The sequence below is a fragment of the Ostrea edulis genome, chromosome 6 (assembly GCF_947568905.1).
Source record: "Ostrea edulis chromosome 6, xbOstEdul1.1, whole genome shotgun sequence".
Classification (NCBI taxonomy): Eukaryota; Metazoa; Mollusca; class Bivalvia; order Ostreida; family Ostreidae; genus Ostrea; species Ostrea edulis.
In genome coordinates this window covers 30,447,971-30,469,477 of record NC_079169.1, presented here as the reverse complement: position 1 = coordinate 30,469,477, position 21,507 = coordinate 30,447,971, and the positions used below count along the sequence as shown (strand labels likewise).

Sequence of the window (21,507 nt, the reverse complement as noted above, 5' to 3'; positions counted from 1 at the left end):
TCTGATCCCACCTCTGGTGTGTCCAGGGGTCCGTGTTTGCCCAACTATCTATTTTGTATTGCTTGTAGGAGTTATGAGATTGATCACTGTTCGTTATCTTCACCTTGCATTGAATATTACCATTACTTTGTGAAATAATAAAATTATAGAGTTACGTTTTTTATTGTTACCTATATGCAGTTGTATTGCATTAGAAATATATATATCCTTTCAAATAAAGATTTTTATTCAACTGCAAAATTTAAACCAACCCCCCCCCCCTTTATTCAGTATTTTTAACCTAGATGCAGTTCATGAATAAATTCACTTATGAAATAATTTATTCATCAAATAAGCACTTATACACAGTTTGATATACAATTGTAAAACATCCCCCCTCTTTTTACAACGAAAAAAGAATAAATAGAAATGATTAACATTTGAACAACTGGTTTTATTTTTCTGATCTTTTTACAAAGAAAAGATTAACAATCAAACGGTATGACATATTTATCTGAGTTATCGTTCTTGATCTAAGTTCTTGATCCAGGTCCTGGAATTCTTGTCAGAAATCTCTCCAGAGTATTACACATACGATTTCAATAGTTATGTAGCTATCAAAATATTGTCAAAATACTGTATTGAGAAACGACAGCACGCTAGGCCTTGTAGTAAGTAACTTCGTGAGTAATGTTCGTGAACCCGGTTCACAGTAAAATATCACTGTTCTTTACAATGAATATGATAGTCCAAATCACTAGATGTAATAATAAATTATTTTTTGACAGAAAAACGTATTTTTGTGCCGCTAATTCCACTTAATTTGTGTTGCCGAAGGTTGCCCGATCTTCACTCTCATGTCCTCTTTAATATTTCTACATTTTACTGTGAATCAGGTGAACATTACTTGATGCAGTCCTTGAATTTATATAAGGCTTTCAAAACATACCTTTCACTTGTAAAGTTCTACACAATCATTTATGGTATATAGTGAAACAAATAGTTTTCCTTTGTATATTAATGTTTATTCCAGATTGGTTTCGTATTAGACATGAAACACGACAAATATACATGTACCTGTGTAGGAATCGAACAGTGACAATCGTAAATTCTGTTCTGTGCCACTAAACGTGGCCCAACATCCCCTGACAAGCGTAGGCGGGGGAATGATTACTGTCAATTGAGTAATAATGTAACTGTGATTACTGTTCTGACTTCCGGTGATGTAGTAGTGATTACTAAATGAACCTCGTTATAAAACCAGCTCCACGTTCTTATTGTGAACTAATACATATTTATTTAAATCGCTGCACTGGTCACATGAAAATTCTTTTTCCTAAAACAGACAAAAGAAAAAACAATGATTTAGCGTAGTCGGATGTTTAAAGAGGGATGGACTTGCAAATATTATATTTGAAACGCTTAACAAATTCAAATAGTTCATGCGAGCTCGAAATAAAAGACACCACTTCTGCTCCATACTTAGATATTTTATTGAAAGTATATATTAACGGAAAACTAACAACTCAACTTTATGACAAACGGGATGATTTCAGCTTCTCCATCGTCAACTTTCCATATTTATGTAGCAATATTCCATTATCACCTACAAATGAGGTTGATTCGATACGCAAGAGCTTGTTCTTCGAATGGTCAGTTTTTAAATCGAGGCAAGCTACTGACAAACAAGTTGATGGTACAGGAGCTTCAATAGTTTCATTTAAAGTCAGCATCTCGCAAATGCTATTGTCGTTATAACGATATGATTTGCTAATACAACCTATCATTGGGTCAAATGCTGTCTGACGTTTTTCATACCGATTGTTGGACCGACCGTTCGTGGCACACTGAATTTGACTACTGATAACTCCTTTTACCTGATCAAGATATAGGGCTCACGACGGGTGTGACTGGTCGACAGGGGATGCTTACTCCTCCTAGGCATCTGCTCCAACCTCTGGTGTGTCCGGGGGTCTATGTTTGCCCAACTATCTACATATCATTCTACATTTGTATTTTGTATTGCTTATAGGAGATGAGCTTGATCACTGTTCGTTCACCTTTCATCATAGTGTATGCAGTAATCAGGGAAATACTGAGACACCGTAATCTGTTCCAGTCCTACCGCTTGGTTGCAGTAATCATTATGTAAAACTACATTTTTTAAAACACAAGAAAATGATCAAATGTTCAGTGAAATGTGTCTTGTGATAACTTAAAAGAATATGAAAGTTATTCATGTATCTTTGAACCTAGAGATATCCTTTCTTCGAACTCATACTGCTGAATTTATCTGTCCCAAAGAACAAATGTTGATAAACGTTGTGTAAAACCATCAGTAGTTTTCGTGAAAGTTTACAGTAACGATTTTATTCTAAGTTTCTGTTACTGTACAATGACACTTTTTGTTGTTCGATGGTCTGTCCATTGAAGTGATTTTAAAGCATTATGTCAAAGTTTGACAATTTACTTACCTCCATGCCTCGCGCCTGCACACATTAATCACTACTACATCATCGGAAGTCATAGCAGTAATCGCAGTTTCATTATTACTCAATCAACAGTAATCATTTCCCCGCCTACGATTGTCAGGGTGTGTCCAAGTGAGTAAATCTTTTAAAAACTGAAAAAGGCTTTTCTGCTAGTATTCGCGGATATTTCTTCCAGTGCAGACAGTATATTTCCATGTTTGGTAATTGAGTTAGAAAAATATCTTATGCTGTAGTACTCCAGTTCTATTGTGTAAGAAAAGTACATTTTTGGATTTAGTAGTCCTTCTGTTATATCAATGCTTTGTTCGATCTCATAAACGTACACTATATTGTCTGATTAAGTTTCTGATTAAGTTTAGAAAGTTCAAATACTTTACAACGCTTATTTGAATCATTCTTTAAAGTTGCCTTTTTGATTTAAAATCGACAGATGTTTGTCCCCTGCTGCGCTTTAACGCTGAAATATTTCCTGTGGAACAGGTTTTCATTCCCACTAACATCCATGGATCGAACTCTTGTCGGTGGATTTTCTTTTTTGAACCGCTGTCCAAACTAAAATCAAATGTCGTACTCGGGCTCGAGCCCATCCTTGTGTCTTTATCAACTGGAAATGATAAACAATTCTGCTTTGCTTGGTCAGAAAACACGATGAAACAGTTGAGAACCCTCTGCGTTTTGGACTTTCTACGAACAGAATTTCCAGACAGATGGACACGGATTCTTTGGAAGTTCTTGAGATATATGTTCTCCGACTCTCCTATCATATATAATGACTGATAATGTTCTTGAATTTTTGGAAGGTTTTCTATCAATACACAGTTGATGTAAACCATAGCTTCCTGGGATTTGACGAGTTTGATATGAATTACCAGTTTACACAGGAACATATCAGCATAAACAAGTTTGGCCTCTTCTGGGTTTATTTTACCATGAGCAACCAAACCAACAGACACTCTGCAGAATATTAATGGTAAGTATAATATTAAATGGTGAAGATAACAAACAGTGATGCATATATTCAATTATACAATGAACGGCAAAATGCATTTTTCAGAAATGCAACTGACTGTTCATTCTAAATAACTAGTTATAGCATCTCACCCCGATTTATTTAGGAAAGTCTTCATAGTCATCACGACTTTGTTCGCCTTCTGGTGTAAACCATATTCTGCTTTAGATTTGATAGTTGGTTCCCCTTCTTTCCAATGGAAGGCTACTGGTACCAGAGCGTCGTTGTCTGCTGACTCACGGAAGGTTTCAAGTTCCAGTTCCACCGAAAAGGGGTTGTGAAATTCTGGTATATCATGCTCGATGAATAACCTTTGTGACATTTTTTTAATGTTGAATTTTTCGGGATATAAACTGTGACGGTACTTTATTGCATGCTTGTCCACTTCATTGAGCTTAAATCAATAACAAAAAATATATTCTATCGAAATTCTAGTTTTGTTACAACATTTCCTCATGTGAAACTACACAGTCAATTCTTTGAAAGGTAGTGTTAAATTAATCCTATTGAAATCCACATATTAGTAAAAGGGCTCCGCAAAGCGAGGCATCTATTGGTAGCGTAGGAACTTTGAAATTTCCACAAACTAATTGTTGAACCCTCATGTACAAATGGCACTTACAGTGAAAATTTTGCATTATGGACTTTATTCTTACATCAAGGATGATATCAAAGACATGTTGGTATTGCTTACGTGCAAAAACACTCCAAATTTTAAAAAAAAATATTAAGGGCTCATAGAACTGCAAGTAATTTCTTCTTTGTGTAACATTAAACTCCATATCTTGAAAATGATGATGATAATATACATGTATAAGTATAAACTACAGCATGACTTATGTAATAGCCTACGATGGTAAGGGTTAGTTTCGAATAAATTATTTTCAGAAAAATTAAGTCTTGTGTTTGAAGAGATGTATATGTTATGCAAATTACAGAAGATTTTCAATTATAATCATTTCTCAGGGATAGGATTCATGTTGAAGAAGGTATACAATATGTAAGTCACCAAAATAAATTTTATTGAGGTATGAAGTCAAATAGCAAAACTCAGTGCAAACTAAGGTAATATGACAAAACAGAAATTAGCAGATGGTACGTTGAAAAAGAGATGGATGATGATTCAATATGCAAGAGCTTGTTCTGCGTATGGTCAGTTTTTAAATCGAGGCAAGCTACTGACAAACAAGTTGATGGTACAGGGGTTTCAACAGTCTCGTTTAAAGTCAGCATTTCGCAAATTCTATGGTCGTATAACGATCTAGTTAGCTAATACAACTTATCATTGGGTCAAATGCTGTCTGCCGTGTTTCATACCGATTGTCAGAGCGTTCTTGGCACACTGATTTTGACTACGAATAACTCCGTTTACCTGATCGGGATATAGGGCTCACGGCGGGTGTGACTGGTCGACAGGGGACGATTACTCCTCCTAGGCACCTGATCCCCCCTCTGGTGGGTCCAGGAGTCGGTGTTTGACCAACTATCTATTTTGTAGTGCTTATGGGAGTTATGAAATTGATCACTGTTCGTTATCTTCAACTTTCATGATAGTACGCAATATACAGGTGGCTACTTGGCATGTTTCTTCAATGGTATACACATTGTCTCGATTGTCAAAAATCTACAAGGAATTTAGTTAAGGAAGGATGAAATTGTAAAAAGGAATGAAAAATGTACATGATTGAGGGGTCAAGATTTTTCTGAATTCATGACGACGGTGCTTACATATTTTTCTACCTTGAAGCTTTCAAGGTATCTTTACTGGGATCGTTGCAGAAGATTCAGTAAATCGAGTTTCAAAATGTTTGACACAACACTTGGTAAGAAAGAAAAACCATGTTTTGATTCTTAAAACGAAAATACAACAGGAATTGCAAAATAAACTTAAAAGTGGGTGTATTTCTGTATGACACCATGTTTATTTGCGCGAGTCAGTAGCACATATATAGGGTTGCTATACGAACACCCAAAATTTTCACCTTTGTGAACATCATTTAATGAGATTTTCATCATTATTTTTTCTGATCTTCTGGCATGATAGTGAAAATTAGATTGTTAGATTTGATAACAATTTCCACAAACGCACAAGGTCATATCATGAATCATATATGTAATTTCCAAAAAAACATTTTCCTGATATTTGAATTAACGTTTTCGGTTTTTTAATGTCAATATCAATATAAAGATTTATTTTACACAAAGAGGAGCAAGGAAACCGTCATTATATAAATATTTACGTTAAGGGTCCAGCCGTCGCGGTGGCTCAGTGGTCAGTGTTCTTTTCGTGACCATGAGGTCGTGGGTTTTGTGTCTTGAGTGCGGTAAACCAAAAGCGTATCATTAAGTAGAAATTGCTCCTTCTTCGAACGCGCTTGACATTGATGGTGGTAGTGGGAGTTGTGGGTATTTAAAACGGAGGTCGTAACAGGCGTTGGTAGATTTAAGAACCCCCACTGCGACGGCACTAACCCCCTGCATAAGCCATTTGTGACACTCATAACTTTACAATTGGACTCTGTTGGAGACATATCGACTTTGAGAATTTGAGAATTCTCAAAAGGGCGTAAAACAGAAGAATACTGTAAGTGGTTTTAATTTCGCGGTGCTAAAAGTTCGCGGTTTTTCATATTGGTCTAATTGCGGTGGTTTTATTTTCGCGGAATTCAAATTTTATAACTTCAAAACGTATTGTGTCACACTTGCAAAATGATTGCGGTTGTTTTAATTTCGCGGAAAAATCCCCGACCGCGAACATAGCGAAATTAAAACCACCGCTATCATTTTCCCATTTACAGTATTCATTGTACTTTGCAGTACTTCATCTTTAGTTGATGAATGATTAATTTTCAAATAGGACTTAAAACAACCTACTAACAATCAGTCATGATGCGTTATGATATGATGTAGTTATACAGGAAATACGTCAACAAAGTAGAAAGTTGTTACGTACAAACACTCTTATGATGCGTACCCACTCATAGTCGGGTTGGTACCCGTATAAATGCCCTCAAACGCTGTCATGAGGAAATGATAAACGGAGAAAAATACAGCTTCTGCGATAAATCTGTATTTTCTTTTACTTTAAATCCCGTGGGGATCCGGGTTAGAATAGGCCCTCAGTACCCCCTTGCTTGTCGTAAGAGGCGACTAAATGGGGCGGTCCTTCGGACGAGACCGCAAAAACCGAGGTCCCGTGTCACAACAGGTGTGGCACGATAAAGATCCCTCCCTGCTCAATGGCCATAAGCGCCGAGCATATGCCTAAATTAAATTTGCAGCCCTTCACCGGCAGTGGTGACGTCTCCATATGAGTGAAATATTCTTGAGAGGGACGTTAAATAACATTCAATCAATCAATCAATCTTTTATTTAAACTCGATACGTGTATAAGGTATTGTTGTTTGGAATGAAGAAAAATAAACCTAAACACGGACCTCAGAACCATTAAATTTCATGATATAAAAATACTTGAAGATTGATGAAAAAATGTTCTGATTCTTAGACATTTTGTGAAAATATGAGAATGTTCTCTCGTGTTATAGTTTTATTTAAAGGGAAAACAAGAAAGACTTTGATTCTACCTGCATGACAATGGGTTGAGGTTTGTTTACGGTATGTGATGGTATATCCAGAGACACGCCCTTTGTGTGTTTGAAGGAGAGAGTATTTCCCTGTGGGGAAATCATAGCAGATTCTTTCAGAGGAATCTTTACGATGAAAAAAGACTCAATCTCTGTTGCATGAAATTTAATTTGATCGCCCTGAAATGAGAAATCATTAGGTAAGCTTTATTTTAGGAGAATGAATTTGAAAAATGGGCAACATCAGAATGGAAAGGGCTTTACCGTATGTTCAGCAGCCCTCCTAACCCAATGTGATCTGTTCCTTATCCTTGCTTCATAAATGTATGCCGAATCTTCATCATCGGAAATTTGGACAGAGACTGTCACCAAAGCTTCGTCACTTTGATCAAATACCAGGATTGTTTTATTTCTAGATTTATCCACCATCAAATAAATGTCACTACAGAGTTTTTCCATGTATTTTAAATCAATGTCTTTTATCTCGTTGGCCCGCCTCTCCTGTGACCACGGCATGGCTTGTATTTCCCCAAAATTATACTTATCTGGATATTCGATGGAAACATCACTACATAATTTTGTTTTACTCATCCCGGGTTGTACAGAACTGAAAATACAAAACAATGATATTCTACACACAATCTTGCACATATGGTATCCAGATATAGTGGATTTCTTTGGTTGCTTTTTTAAAAAATCTTTTTGGGGGGGGGGGGGGTAAAAAAGTAAATTAAAAAAAAGTGTCATCGAACATTTACAACATTTTTTGAGAAAACGTGGGTCGGACAAAGGAATGGGTTTTATACATTCTATATACAGGTAGTATGTTATCATGAACAAGTAAGGGAAACAATCGCTGTTTGTGGTGGTTTTCAATTATCTTTCAGAAATATCTTAAACTTTTCGTGTTATTGCTTTACCTCACAGATGTATCATCACTCCGTATGATAGTCATTTTTTTTTCAGTGTATCACTTTGCAAGTAAAACAATAGTTACTTGAAAAAAGATTGACAGGGACACTGTGAAAGGAAAGCAAGAAATTCGAATAGCTATGCATCATCATTGTCATATTCATCATCATCATCATTTTATACCTCTCTACTTCTTCCCCTGGTTCACTAGGTGTATCACTACAAGAATAAAAGAAAAACGTAATCAAGAGAGTGTTCAATGCTCTGATGTTTCAAATAATGTATTCATCTCCACAAAGTATCCAACAGATTGAAAGCACTTAATGGCATTAAAGAGGTTCAGATACAACAGATGTCATTTTACAAAAGAAAAATCATCTATAAAATTAAACTTTTAAAAACCGTATGCACAATGCAATCTGTCGCTGGGTTAAATGCTGTCTGACGTGTTTCATATCAAGTCTTAGGCCGTTCTTTACACACAGATTTTGAATACGGTTACTTCATTTACCTGATCAGGATACATGGCTAACGGCGGGTGTGACCGGTCAACAGGGGATGCTTACTCCTTCTAATCACTTTATCCCACTTATGGTATATTCAAGGATCCGTGTTTGTCCAAATCTTAATTTGTATTCCTTATAGGAGTTATGATATTGATCACTGTTCGCTATCTTAACCTTTTCATGTATTCTTAAAAGACAGTGGAATGGAACACTCTTGAATGAAATTAATTGGATATTTACCTTTCAAAGTCTGAGGACACATCATATTCACTGCAAATGCATAAAATATGTCCTTTTTGTAGTTCATGGTGTACACATCAATAAAACTACATATGAAATTCACGGTAAGCGAATCGATATGAAATTGTTATTGATTTACCTCTCCCAGCTGTCTTCATCCACCGAACTATACGAGCTGGAAGGGTCATCAACTGGACCAATTTTACCTTCTTCTTTTTCACTGACAAAGAAAACGTCATTCATATTCTTATATTCTGAAAGTATGTCTTACATTTATGCTTTTTAATTCTTTTTATCTTGATTTAATGAGTACATGTCTTGATATTTTCAAACCTCTCCACTTCTTCTGCCGGTGAATCGTCATCCTGTCTGTGAAAAGAATTGGACGAGAAATAAAATACATATGAGATCGAGGCTGAATCGCGCCACGTGTATATTACTGGAATTATTGTTTTAGTAAATTACTGTGCGGGCTTTGCTGTCTTTTCCACGGGGCCGATCTTTTTGTTCCAAGAAGGGTCGAACTCTACCCCCACCAACGGTTTATGAGGCTTCATTACTTCTCTGAAAAATCAGTCCCTGGTACATGATTAAAGTTAAATCTTTTAAACCATTCAATTTTTAACCTCTTCAGTGGTATGAGATTATCTGGCCATAAAGATAAAGTAATACTTGCTGTCACTTTGGTGTCGAAAATTTTTGTTGCAAATTGTGATTTACTATTTTAAAGACCGAAAAAATAAAGTTTGTAAACTTTTGTTATTAGTATTTGTGTTAAAAACCTATCCAGAGGCCGTACAAACACACCAACGTAGACGATGTATTAAAACAGAATCCAATGCTATATTTATTCATATTTTGAAAGTGTAAAAAAAAAACATACGCCATACATCATGAGATGTTGACGAAACAAGAAAGTCTTCCAATAGAAAAATGTTCATATAATTTAAATATATGTATTTTGAAATACAATGTGCTTTGTCTTGAAAAGATTTATGTCGCCTCAGATCAACGAATCAAGTATGATGTTCACTCTATATACATGTACATGTACCTTCGAATGGTGTGAAAACCATGTTCCTCTTCTAGTTTGGCTAACATTTCATCGGCTTCATCTGTGCAACTATTTTATAGGAGATACATATGTGTCTGATGACTACATATATCTAAGAAAGTGCGATACATGAATGAGTATCTAAAATCATGGCGATAAATAGTACATAAACATTGCATGTATTTTATTTTAGCATTTTCATTTTATTCAATGATTGAAAAATTCGAGAGAAAAAATAAAGAACAAGTTACTAACCTGATATCTTCAATATTTTTTTTCACTGTCACTCTCAGAATCTGCGGTATAGCCTGTTTCTGATTTTCTATATATTCAAAAATACTATATATCATGATCAGTAAATAGATGGGTGCAAGGTGAAGATAACGAACAGTGATCAAACTTATAACTCCTACAAGCAACACAAAATAGATAGTTGGGCAAACACGGACCCCCGGACACGCCAGGGGCGGGACCAGGTGCCTAGGAGGAGTAAGCATCCCCTGTTGACCGGTCACACCCGCCGTGAGCCCTATATCCCAATCAGGTAAACGGAGTTATCCGCAGTCAAAATCAGTGTGCAAGAACGGCTCAACAATCAGCATGAAACACGTCAGAGATATTAAATATTTTGCATTGTTAAAGTGAAATTTTGTGTGAAATTGTTTGTATAGTTAATAATTGGTTTATATTATCTTAATCTTGTAGACGTTTTCGTGAAACTCGGACAGTTTAGTAATCCTTATTTGTGATCATAGAAATCTATTGACACTTATATTATGTATTATTATATACTTTCAATTTCATCTCTTCTGTTTTCTTTAAAAGTTTGCGGGCATATATCGTGTGATATATGCCCGGAAACATTCCGGCCCGCAAACATTACGTCACAATCAATACAAAAGCAAATTACTACGTCGTTAATTTTCAAAGTTTTCGTGTTTTTCATCTTTTACTAGATAAATCAATAAAGAAATTGTTAAAAATAAATTACTGATAGTTTCTAAATGAAATTGAAAGTATATAATAAAAAGGTTATAGACTTTGTAATGGAAAATATGACGACCTCGTTTTTTGTCGCGGACGGACCTCGCAAGCTCGGTCCGTCTACGCGCCAAAAAACTCGGTCGTCATATTTTCCCATACAAAGTCTATAACCTATAATTATATACCGTACTATGACGTCATAATAGTATGGCGTCATAAACGTTACCACGACGTCATGTGAATAGCATCTACTACAGTTTTACTTCAGAGTTCAAATAAACACTGTACAGAACAGAAGTGTTTTCGTATCTTCCGGTTACATAACCCCAACATTCTAGATAGACGTGTTGGAATTGCTTTAAGCTACAGACTGCAGTGATCTATTTATTTTGATAAGGTCATTGGCTGCTAATTAAACTTTCTGTCGAGACGAAATGTAACTCTTATATCAGCAATACTGACATTTATCGACTGAGTCTCAGGGGATGTAGGTATGAATTGTTGGTCATGAGAAAATCCAGACTTCAGCAATGTTTATAATTAAAAGGTTAATTTGGCAGTGATTGGCAGTCTGTGGATTGGGCAATTTCTAATATTTAGCGAAGAATTTCAATGTTCAATTAGTTACTCAGTCAGGTCCTGTGTGTAAAGTGTTACACGGGATACAAAATAAACGTTGTTGGAAACTTGAGGTGTTTTTATTTAAAACAGAAAGTTTCGGTGTAACATTTTAAGTGGTGGCAGCGGTAAAGGATCCTATTTTAATGTGGAATAAACTTTTCAATTTTGAATTTTGTTGGACTTCACAAGTGAAAATCAAGAAAATGCCGAGAAAACAGTATTTGGAATTAAAACTGGAATTGACAAAACAGAAACACGAACATGAATTACGGATGAAAGCATTAGAATTAGAACATCAAAAGGAGGTTATGAAATTACGTGTTCAATTAGAAAAGGTCAATTCATTACCTGCAGTAGTGCATAACACAGGGTTGTCAAAGATTAAAATTCAACCATTTAATCAGGAAAAGGATGATATTTTATGCTATCTATCGGAATTTGATGCGATAGCTGAACACGCAGGTTGGACTGTTAACCCAAAGGCTTTACAGCTAAGGTCACTTTTAACCGGAGAATCCAGGGAAATGTCACAGCAAGTGGCATCAGGATATAAGGACCTGTAAAAGGCTCTATTGAATCGGTTTGGTAAGCGACCAGCAGACTATTTCCAGCTTCTTGAAGAAATAAAATGTCGCCCAGGGGAAACTTTCAGGAGATTAATGTCAAGAAAGGAGCTGTACCTGAATCATTTATTGACGAGAAGGACCCTGTACAAAAGTTCCAAGAGGAGTATCTATTGAAGGCGTTACCCCCTCAACAAGCTCAATGGATCAGACGGAATAAGGGAAGCAGTGAGAAAGTTGATGCTGCTGAAGATTATATTCTACCAACAAAATCTCTCGAGGACGGAAAACCTCTAAATCATAAAGCGTTAGGAGAAAACAAGAGCCACGAACAGGAGAACCCCGGGAAACGGAAAAGTCTGGAAAAAGTGAAATGTTTTAGCTGTGGAAACTTTGGACATTACGCAAATAAATGCCCAAAGAAAGGGAATCTAGCGTCATGTTTCGTGAAAGGAATGCTATGGGGGTTACATTATGTTCCGGGTAAAGTAGATGACTTGGAAGTGTCACTGACTAAGGACACTGGCGCATCTATGACGTTAGTTCGTGAGGATCTTGTGGATTCAAAATGCGTTTTACAAGGGCAAACTACTTCACTGGTTACAGCTATCGGCCAGCCATTTGAGGCTAAGCTACCTGGAAACTCCAATATTCAAAGGTTATGTTCAAGTAGGATTGGTACCTGATCTCGTCGCTGATGGGTTGTTGGGGATTGATCTGGAAAAGAGCGGAGCCGCGGCGGTGGTGACGAGAGCCCAAACCAAGCAAAAAGGAGTACTTGAACAGGGTGGCCGAGACCGAATTGAGAAGTGCGATGTTCAACCACGAAATATGAACAATGTAGTTACACATGAGGAGGCTAGAATTGAGCAATATGATCCACCAGAAATTTCATTAGAAAAGTTAAGTGTAGTGGATGGCAATAAATTGTCCCAGCTTCAGAGACAGGCCCCATCACTTAAACATTGTCGGGACAAAGCTTCAAAAATGAATCACAAACTGAAAACGAACTAAAAGCATTTTACTGGGGAAATGACATCTTGAAACTGAAATGGACCTCCGAGAAAAAGAACCTGTAAGGAACACAAGTTGTGCTCAGAATACAGTTGCCTACTTTGATGACATAATTGTCTATAGTGAGACATGGGAAGACCATATTGGACCTGTAGAAAACCTACTGGCTAGGGGTAATTTATGGAGTGTAGCGGAGTGGAGCGAAGTGGAGTCGTGGAGTCATGGAGTCGTGGAGTAGAGTCAATGAATAAAATATTCATGTTTATCATGTATAAAATATACATTTACAAACCACAACACAGGACTTTGATATAGAAATGCTTACAAATAATTTTTTTTAAAAAACCATGCATTACTGAATGCAGAAACTAATTATACATGTATATATATGCAAGTTGGGGACGGGGGATTGTGTTGAATTGTTTGAATTATTTTGATAATGAACACTTTAAAGTAAAAGTTTAAAATGTTGAAAGATTTATAATTCTAACCAACTATCCAATTTTGATATCAGCAGTGTATGTTGACAGCATCCTGTCCTCCTTTCCTTTCATTATTTCACACAATAAGGTAAACTAATGTGCATCCAATTAAATGTCAACTCCAGGAATAGATAAAAAAAACAAAAAAAAAACCGCTATAATGAAAAAACTCTCACGTAAATTTGATAACACATTGATCAGTAATTAAAATAATTGTATCATGAGAGCCTTCACAATAAAGAGAAACTGGAAGTTAGATACGTTTGCTAAATTTTCTGCTTTTATCAAAACACCCAGGATTTTGTACCAATAACAAAGGATGGAATATACCTACTTTTGCATTCTAGTGGTTTTCAATAGATATTGTGGTATACGAGGGTTGTTCAAGAGAAATGTGAACATTTTCAATATATAAAAATAACATGTCGATTGATAGTATTTCTTTCTCAGTTTAACAAATCTCACACAATAGCTTTCACGCAACACTGACGATGTCAAAACGTAGCTCGTGGCGTTTGGGAATTTTTTCGGGAGTTGTGCGTCTTGAAAGAAGTAATAATAAACCTGTATTGAGCATTTAATTCTGTTCAAAGTAAGTATAATTTGACTGTTATCAATTGATTGATAAATCAGCTTAAATTATGAACACTATCATTTGAACACTGTTAGTTCCTGACAATCATTGCATTACAGTAACTATATATTTAATTTTATATTTCATTACACTCAATAAACTGCTGCTTTTCATTATGATTAGCTTTAAATTCATAAATTTCGAATCGATTCTTGGCAGATTGAGGGGGGGGGGAACACATGTAACTCTAAGAATTTCAAAGGTTTCTTAATGAAAATCAAATATATGTATTCAAAACTTTTTTATTTATCTATAACATATTTTATAAACCAGTATACTTTCAAAAACTTTGAGAAAATACAAGTAAAAACAAATTTATATTTAATGAAAAAAGCCAACACATACTTAATTAATGCTCTTCATTTTTATCTCAGAATTTACTTACCCCCCAATAAATAAATAAATACAGTGTACATAACTAGCCAAACAAAGAAGATAAATTGAAAGAAAAACGTTCATATAATGTCTTACACTGCTGTGGAGAGAGGCTAAAACCCTCCCATTTTAATCTGTCTCATGTTCTACCCAATAAAATACTAGATTTACTCCTGTCAATTGATCAATGATATTGATAGGCTATATCAATCTATAATTGATAAAAAAAAATCCTCAGCTATTTTAATAAGAACACATGAATAGGAAATGTCATTGCCAAGGCCACACATTACACAGTGTTAAAATGATGAAGTGATTATCTGACATTGCAGGTCATGGATTTGACCTCATTCTTGGCGCTTGTGACATACAATTATTCCTCCCACCTTAGGGGATGAAGGGGCTTTGACAGATGTGTGTGCAACTAAAGTAGAACAAACAGATCGAACCAAATTCCAACACACCTATTTGTACCGGATGAGGGTGTTGAGTTACATTACTCTAAAATAAAGAGTGACAGTTGGGGGATAGTAAAGTTACGAAGCACAGAGACTCCTCTCCATGACTCCACGACTCCACTCCGCTCCACTCCATAAATTACCCCAAGCCTTGTCGTTTACATGAGGCGAACCTAACCATTAGACCATCAAAATGTAAGATGGGAGCAACAGAAATCCTTGGTCTAGGGCATAAAGTAGGGGGAGGATCAATTAAACCGGACCCTAACAAGCTGAAGGCCATGAAGGATTTTCCACTTCCTTTGACAAAGAAGGAATTGAGATCATTCCTTGGATTAACAGGATATTATCGCCAGTATATAAAAAAAATATGCTGAAATTACAGTAGCATTAACAGATCTAATGCGAAAAAGTCAACCAACCGAGTTACAGTGGACAGAGAGGGAAGTACAGTCATTCAAAAAGCTGAATGAAGCCCTGATGTCAACCCCAGTTTTGATTAATCAAGATTTTAATCTACTCTTTATACTGCAAACAGATGCTAGCAATAATGCAATTGGAACTGTACTTAGTCAAGAATTATCAGACGGTGACCACCCAGTTGCATATCTAAGCAGGAAACTACTTCCAAGCGAAAATAATTCTTCTACAATAGAAAAGGAACTATTGGCCATTGTTTGGGCAATTGAATCTTTATTGTATTATTTAGAAGGGAGGAAGTTTTACGTAGAAACATATCACAATCCTCTTGTATGGTTAAACCGCTTGAGGAATAAAACCAGAGATTTTACGTTGGGCCCTTGCCCTGCAACCTTAGAAGTCAGATACAAACGAGGAAGCAAAAACACAAATGCGGATGGATTATCAAGAATTTGAGAAGTGAATTGTATTTGTGAATTATGGACAATTTTTGTGAAATTCTAAACATAAAATTCAATGTGCACTTGAATGGAATTTACAGTGAAATTCAAATTCTGGAATTATTTTATTCTGCTGATAATTATTTGGTATTAACTGTTAAAAGCTTATTTGAACTGGTTAAAGTGAATTTTGTGACTACTGAATTTAGTGATGTTAAAAAAATATTGAACATTTTAAAAATTCAACTATTTGACCGTTAAATTTTTATTCTTTGGAAGGGAGGTGTTAAAGTGAAATTTTGTGTGAAATTGTTTGCATATTTGATAATTGGTTTATATTAGCTTAATCTTGTAGACGTGTTGTAATTGTTTTAAGCTACAGACTGCAGATATCTATTTATCTTGATAAGGTCACTGGCTGCTAATCAAAATTTCTGTCTAGATGAAATGTAACTTTTATATCAGCAATGCTGACATTTATCACCCGAGTCTCAGGGGATGGAGGTAAGAATTGTTGGTCATGAGAAAATCCGGACTCCAGCAATGTTTGTAATTAAAAGGTTAATTTGGCAGTGATTTGCAGTCTGTGGGTTGGGCAGTTTCTAATATTTAGCAACGAATAGTTACTCAGTCAGGTCCTGTGTGTAACTTGTTACACGGAATGCAAAATAAACGCTGTTGGAAACTTTGGGTGTTTTTGTTTAAAACAGAAAGTTTCGGTGTCACATGCATATGCAGCTATAAGACGTTACTTTCATCTGTAAAAAAGAGTCTGTATACCTTTGAATAAAAAAATGAAGATAACAAACAGTGATCAATTTTATAAATCCTATAAAGTATCAAAAAGTAGGGAAAGCACGGATTTCTGAAAACACCAGAGGTGCGATCGGGTGCCTAGGAGGAGTAAGCTTCCCTGTTGACCAGTCACCTCCGCTATGAGCCCTATATCTTGATCAGGTAAACGGAGTAATCCGTAGTCAGAATCAATATTTAAAGAACGGTTTAACGATATGAAACACTTCAGATAGCATTTGACCTAATGACAAGTCGTATTTGTGTTGTGTACTACTTGCATTCGATTGACAAATGTGACCTAGAGCTCGATGTTTATTTCGATAGTAGAAAGCTGACGTAATGGTTGCATCATTGTCTTTCAAGATTGTATTAGAAAATTCATTCCTATTATTATTACTCTGTGAATTTTCATGATGAAAAAGCTGTGGTTAGACAAGCATTTTAGGCATTTTGATTATTTTATAACTGGGAACTAGGATTTTGGAATTAACTATTTTGTGTGTGGAGATTCAGTTCAGCACGGATTTTGATATTTATCGTTCAACTATCGTAAGTTAGTATTTTGATATTGTTACAATTTTCTTTCAATTTTTAATTGTAAACTTTATTGATTGTCTAATTGCCCTTGTTAGTAAATTCTGCTGCACTATTAAGGGTTGTTCTGACCTATAACAGAATTGAGGGGCTCGTCCGGGAAATTGATAAAAACATTGCATTTTTCAAGATTTGTATTTTTATTCTGAATTATTGAACTTCATAGAGAGCAGAATTTACCATGTTTTCGGTCACATAATTTCTTCGACGATGCCTTAAAAAAGATGAGTTGAAAGGTTAGCTGTACACTTCGGGTTAGAGATTAATTATATATATATATAATGAAAGACAGTTATGTGACAGACTCATGTTTTCTACATTAATTATATATTATGCATATATTCATAGTAATGCATACTACATGTGCAGAAATTAATACTGTATATACATACATATATTGTTATTTGCATTACACTCCTACTGATGAATTCCAGATTTATTCAACCAACCTGTAGTTCAGTGTATTGATTTTTGAATGGTCATTTGCTAGAAAGGTCCAGAGTTAGCCTCAGGGCTCTTATTATATTCTGGTTATGGTCATTTTGTATCTTTTAATTTCATTGGTGTTTTATTTTGTCTTATGCTTTTTGGTTGGTTCTTGTGTTTCCCACCAAAAGTTCTGTGAGTTCTTTGTGTTTTTGGTTCATAGCTTATTTAGCTTCTGAAAGTATTGGGCAGTTTGTTGAGATTTTGAGACTAGTATTGAGGTTATATTATTCAGACCTTAGACTGTGACAGTGATTTCCATTTGCATGGTAAGTAATTCTTTGATACTAATATTTAACATATTACCTAAATTCTCTATTAAATGTTAAACCTGTAATTATTCACTTTATTCCTTAAATCACTTTTCCTGGAGTAAATGATTTGTGAGAGTGAGTTTTTGAATATAAAGTTGTGTGTAAATAATTAATTCATGATGTCTCACTGTTTCATCTTTTACAGTAAACATTTTGTTTTACGCCTAGTAGATATCTACAAAGTTGTTCATTATTGATTTGTATATATCAGCCTGTCAGTGTATTCTCGTGTATAATGTGAGTTTCATGACTCATTCCCATTGGTATGCAAGTTGTGATTTTATATATTGCAATAATTAATTATGTCCATATACATATAAGGACAATTATTATAAATATTTTATAATAAACATATATTAATTAAAAAAGTGGGAGACTTGAATTTGTAAATTTCATGTAATTGAATTATCTCCCCTTGATGATAATTTCTATAGTCATAATTATACGCCAAATATTTAATATTTCTTATTTGTTACAGGTTTTTTTTTATTGATCCATAATAAAGAGACCGTCTTGTGGAAATCAAACCAACAGCATTGTTGTAATTATTATCACAAGTCTGTTACAGTTATGACTGATTTGTAGTTATTTCACAATCGGCATTGATGACAGTGTGGATATGGTACTTCAACATTGTTAGGGATCTAGATTTACTAGTGGTTTTAAGGAATTATCCAGTATATTTTTATGTCACAGGCATTAACAACTTCTGATTACCCATATGTACAATGTACTTTGTCTTAGCATAACTGCACCAGTTCCTTCGAAGTTGATGGCGAATTCAAGGTAATATAGTGGGATGTTTGATTATACTGAATCATTGCTATGAAAAAGACACAATTCTAAACTTGTTGCTATTTGGCTTAAACTCGTAAATGGTTTTCTGGGGTATGACTTTTAGCATATCAAAAGAACTTTAAAACGAAAATCTACCAACTCTATAATTTCATGTAACTGGGGAGCGAAAGCACCTGGTCATTTGAAAGGTGTGAAATACTTTTTAGGAACAACATTAAAAACAATGACAAACAAGTTGATGGTACAGGGGTTTCAACAGTCTCGTTTAAAGTAAGCATTTCGCAAATTCTATGGTCGTTATAACGATCTAGTTCGTCAATACAACCTCGCATTGGGTCAAATGCTGTCTAACGTGTTCCATACCGATTGTAAGACCATTCTTGGCACACTGATTTTGACTACGGATAACTCCGTTTACCTGATCAAGATATAGGGTTCACAGCGGATGTGACCGCACACTATCTATTTCTTATTGCTAATTATGAGATTGATCACTGTTCGTTATATTCACCTTTCATCCCACAGTTTGTGAGAAAATCACTTCCAATGTCGCGTCAGATGAAGAAGACGACGACCTATACCCATCCTGTGCTGTTAACAGATCGATGACCAGAAGAAAAGAAGTCGAGGTTGACTATGATCAATCCTTTAATACGACTTGTTCATGTCATGAAATTGATCTCAGTGACACTTTACTGTTTGACCTTGATGGCAGTTCAAATGAAAACAGACAGCCATAAAACAGTGAGTTTCCACTGAAAACCGGTGACGAATGATGGTCCCAAGGTGCAGTTAGACCAGGGCAAGGACACCCTCAGTGGAGACCAGCTACTGTCCGAACAAAATAAGGACCCTGATATTATCCAACTGAGGAAGAGAGAATTGGTCAAGCTACACTATCATGGTTTCTATGGCAACCATGCATCAAAATACCAAAATATGTTTGATTCCTCTTATATGCAAGATACTTTCTCCGTTCTGTAGGTTTTATTGAAATCTGAGACGATTTGTGCCTAAACCCTTCAAAATGTTTTTGGTCGTTACAGAAAATTGCTCTTAAATCGCATACAGATGTCAAATGAACTTTCTATCTTTGTAATGGGCGAGATTAGGTTTTTGATATAGCATTGTTAGCTTCTTGGTCGAGGGTCGTGAGTTTAAGTCCCGATGGTGATAAGTATGTGTCGTAACAATGAACAATCCTTTGTAAAGGCAGGACTAATCCTTTGTAAATACCTCTGCATTAAAAATGAGTCTCGGGTGTTCGGGTGAGACCTTATAAACTAAAGTTCTGTATGGCTGTAGGTTCGGGGAACCATAAGGAACACTCATTTCCTGAGGCCATAACATACGACTGAAGTTGTGGCAACTGAACTAAAGAAGTTAAGAAATCAGTGAAATATTCTCGCTGGGTCGGTACAAAACATCAATATAATACGCAATCCATGCCGATTGTCAAATTATATTTACACTATCAGGGTTTTTCTGGCTTATTTTGGGGTCCGGTTACCGGTCCGTACAACCCTGATAGTGCAAATATAAATATAAAAAGCATTGATGTTTTCCCAATTTTCAATTACCTTTTCCCAATCATTTGTTCTTAAAAGCCAGAAATATTCTTTTTCCCTGTAATATACTGGATGTGTAGACTTGTAAAAAGCGATCGGCATTCCTCGTAAAACTACGCTACGGTATACGAAGAATCTCGAGTGGCGCTTGAGAACGTAAAAACATTTATGAAGCTTTACGTACAATAGAAATATTACATTTATGTTCATCTCCATTACTCCATATCATTTCATATAAAATGCTTTTAAAATTGTTTTCCATTGACTAACGTAGATGATTCGCCACGTAGTTAATTGTTTGATTGATTGTTTAACGTCCCGTCGAGAATTTTTCCCTGATATGAAGACGTCACCAGCTGTAGTTGAAGTACCACAAATTTAGACCTATACATAGGGCTCAGATCCGTGGTAATGATGGTTCTGTGTCGTGCCAACGCCTGCCGCGCCATGGGACCTCTGTTTTTAAGGTCGTATCCGAAAGACCCGCGATTCCCACTTTTAAAATTCCGAGCGTTTGGCAAAGAAATCACTACCTAGTTTTACGTGTTAGGTTTGACACGTGCGGGACTCGAACTCACGAGCTCCCAATTACGAAGTGAAAGCTCTACTCTGAGGTAGTTAGAGTACATGTGTGTAACGTAGATTGTTTGCTACTGACAAACAAGTCGATGGTACAGAGGTTTCAACAATCTCCATTAAAGTCAGCATTTCGCAAATTCTATGGGCGTTATAACGACATAGTTTGCCAATACAACCTCGCATTGGGTCAAATGCTGTATGACATGTTTCATACTGATTGTTCGACTGTTCTTTGCACACTGATTTTGACCGTTTACCTGATCAGGATATAGAGCCCACGGCGGGTGTGACCGGTCGACAGGGGATGCTTACTCCTCCTAGGCACCTGATCCAACCTCTGGTGTGTCCAGGGTTCCGTGTTTGCCCAACTATCTATTTTGTATTGCTTATAAGAGTTGTGAAATTGATCACTGTTCGTTATCTTCACCTTTCATGCGACACAATTTCGAATATCATAAGAAATATCGAAAAAATAGACATTTCAAAACAACACTTATGTGAGAAATTTCGTTTCAAGAATCAGTTCTTATGCGAGGATGAAACCGTTCGAATTTCCTCGACGAGTGGTTAAGCAGACTGTGCGGATCAAGAAAAATCATCCGCAGA

General features: G+C 35.8%; 1 protein-coding gene across 1 annotated transcript in view; it reads right to left on the bottom strand.

The window, feature by feature from the left end:
* Positions 1–353: 353 nt before the first annotated feature.
* LOC125646621 (uncharacterized) overlaps positions 354–21,507 on the bottom strand; it is a 26,959-nt gene continuing 5,805 nt past the window's right edge. The window contains exons 4-14 of the mRNA XM_056142380.1: positions 10,032–10,098; positions 9,777–9,845; positions 9,188–9,286; positions 9,056–9,091; positions 8,862–8,942; positions 8,723–8,752; positions 8,160–8,195; positions 7,329–7,671; positions 7,065–7,244; positions 3,573–3,874; positions 354–3,425 (exon numbers count right to left, since the gene is read on the bottom strand). Coding sequence (XP_055998355.1) covers positions 2,870–3,425; positions 3,573–3,874; positions 7,065–7,244; positions 7,329–7,671; positions 8,160–8,195; positions 8,723–8,752; positions 8,862–8,942; positions 9,056–9,091; positions 9,188–9,286; positions 9,777–9,823 — 1,710 coding nt within the window. The 5' untranslated portion in view covers positions 9,824–9,845; positions 10,032–10,098 and the 3' untranslated portion in view covers positions 354–2,869. The remainder of the gene's footprint in view (positions 3,426–3,572; positions 3,875–7,064; positions 7,245–7,328; positions 7,672–8,159; positions 8,196–8,722; positions 8,753–8,861; positions 8,943–9,055; positions 9,092–9,187; positions 9,287–9,776; positions 9,846–10,031; positions 10,099–21,507) is intronic.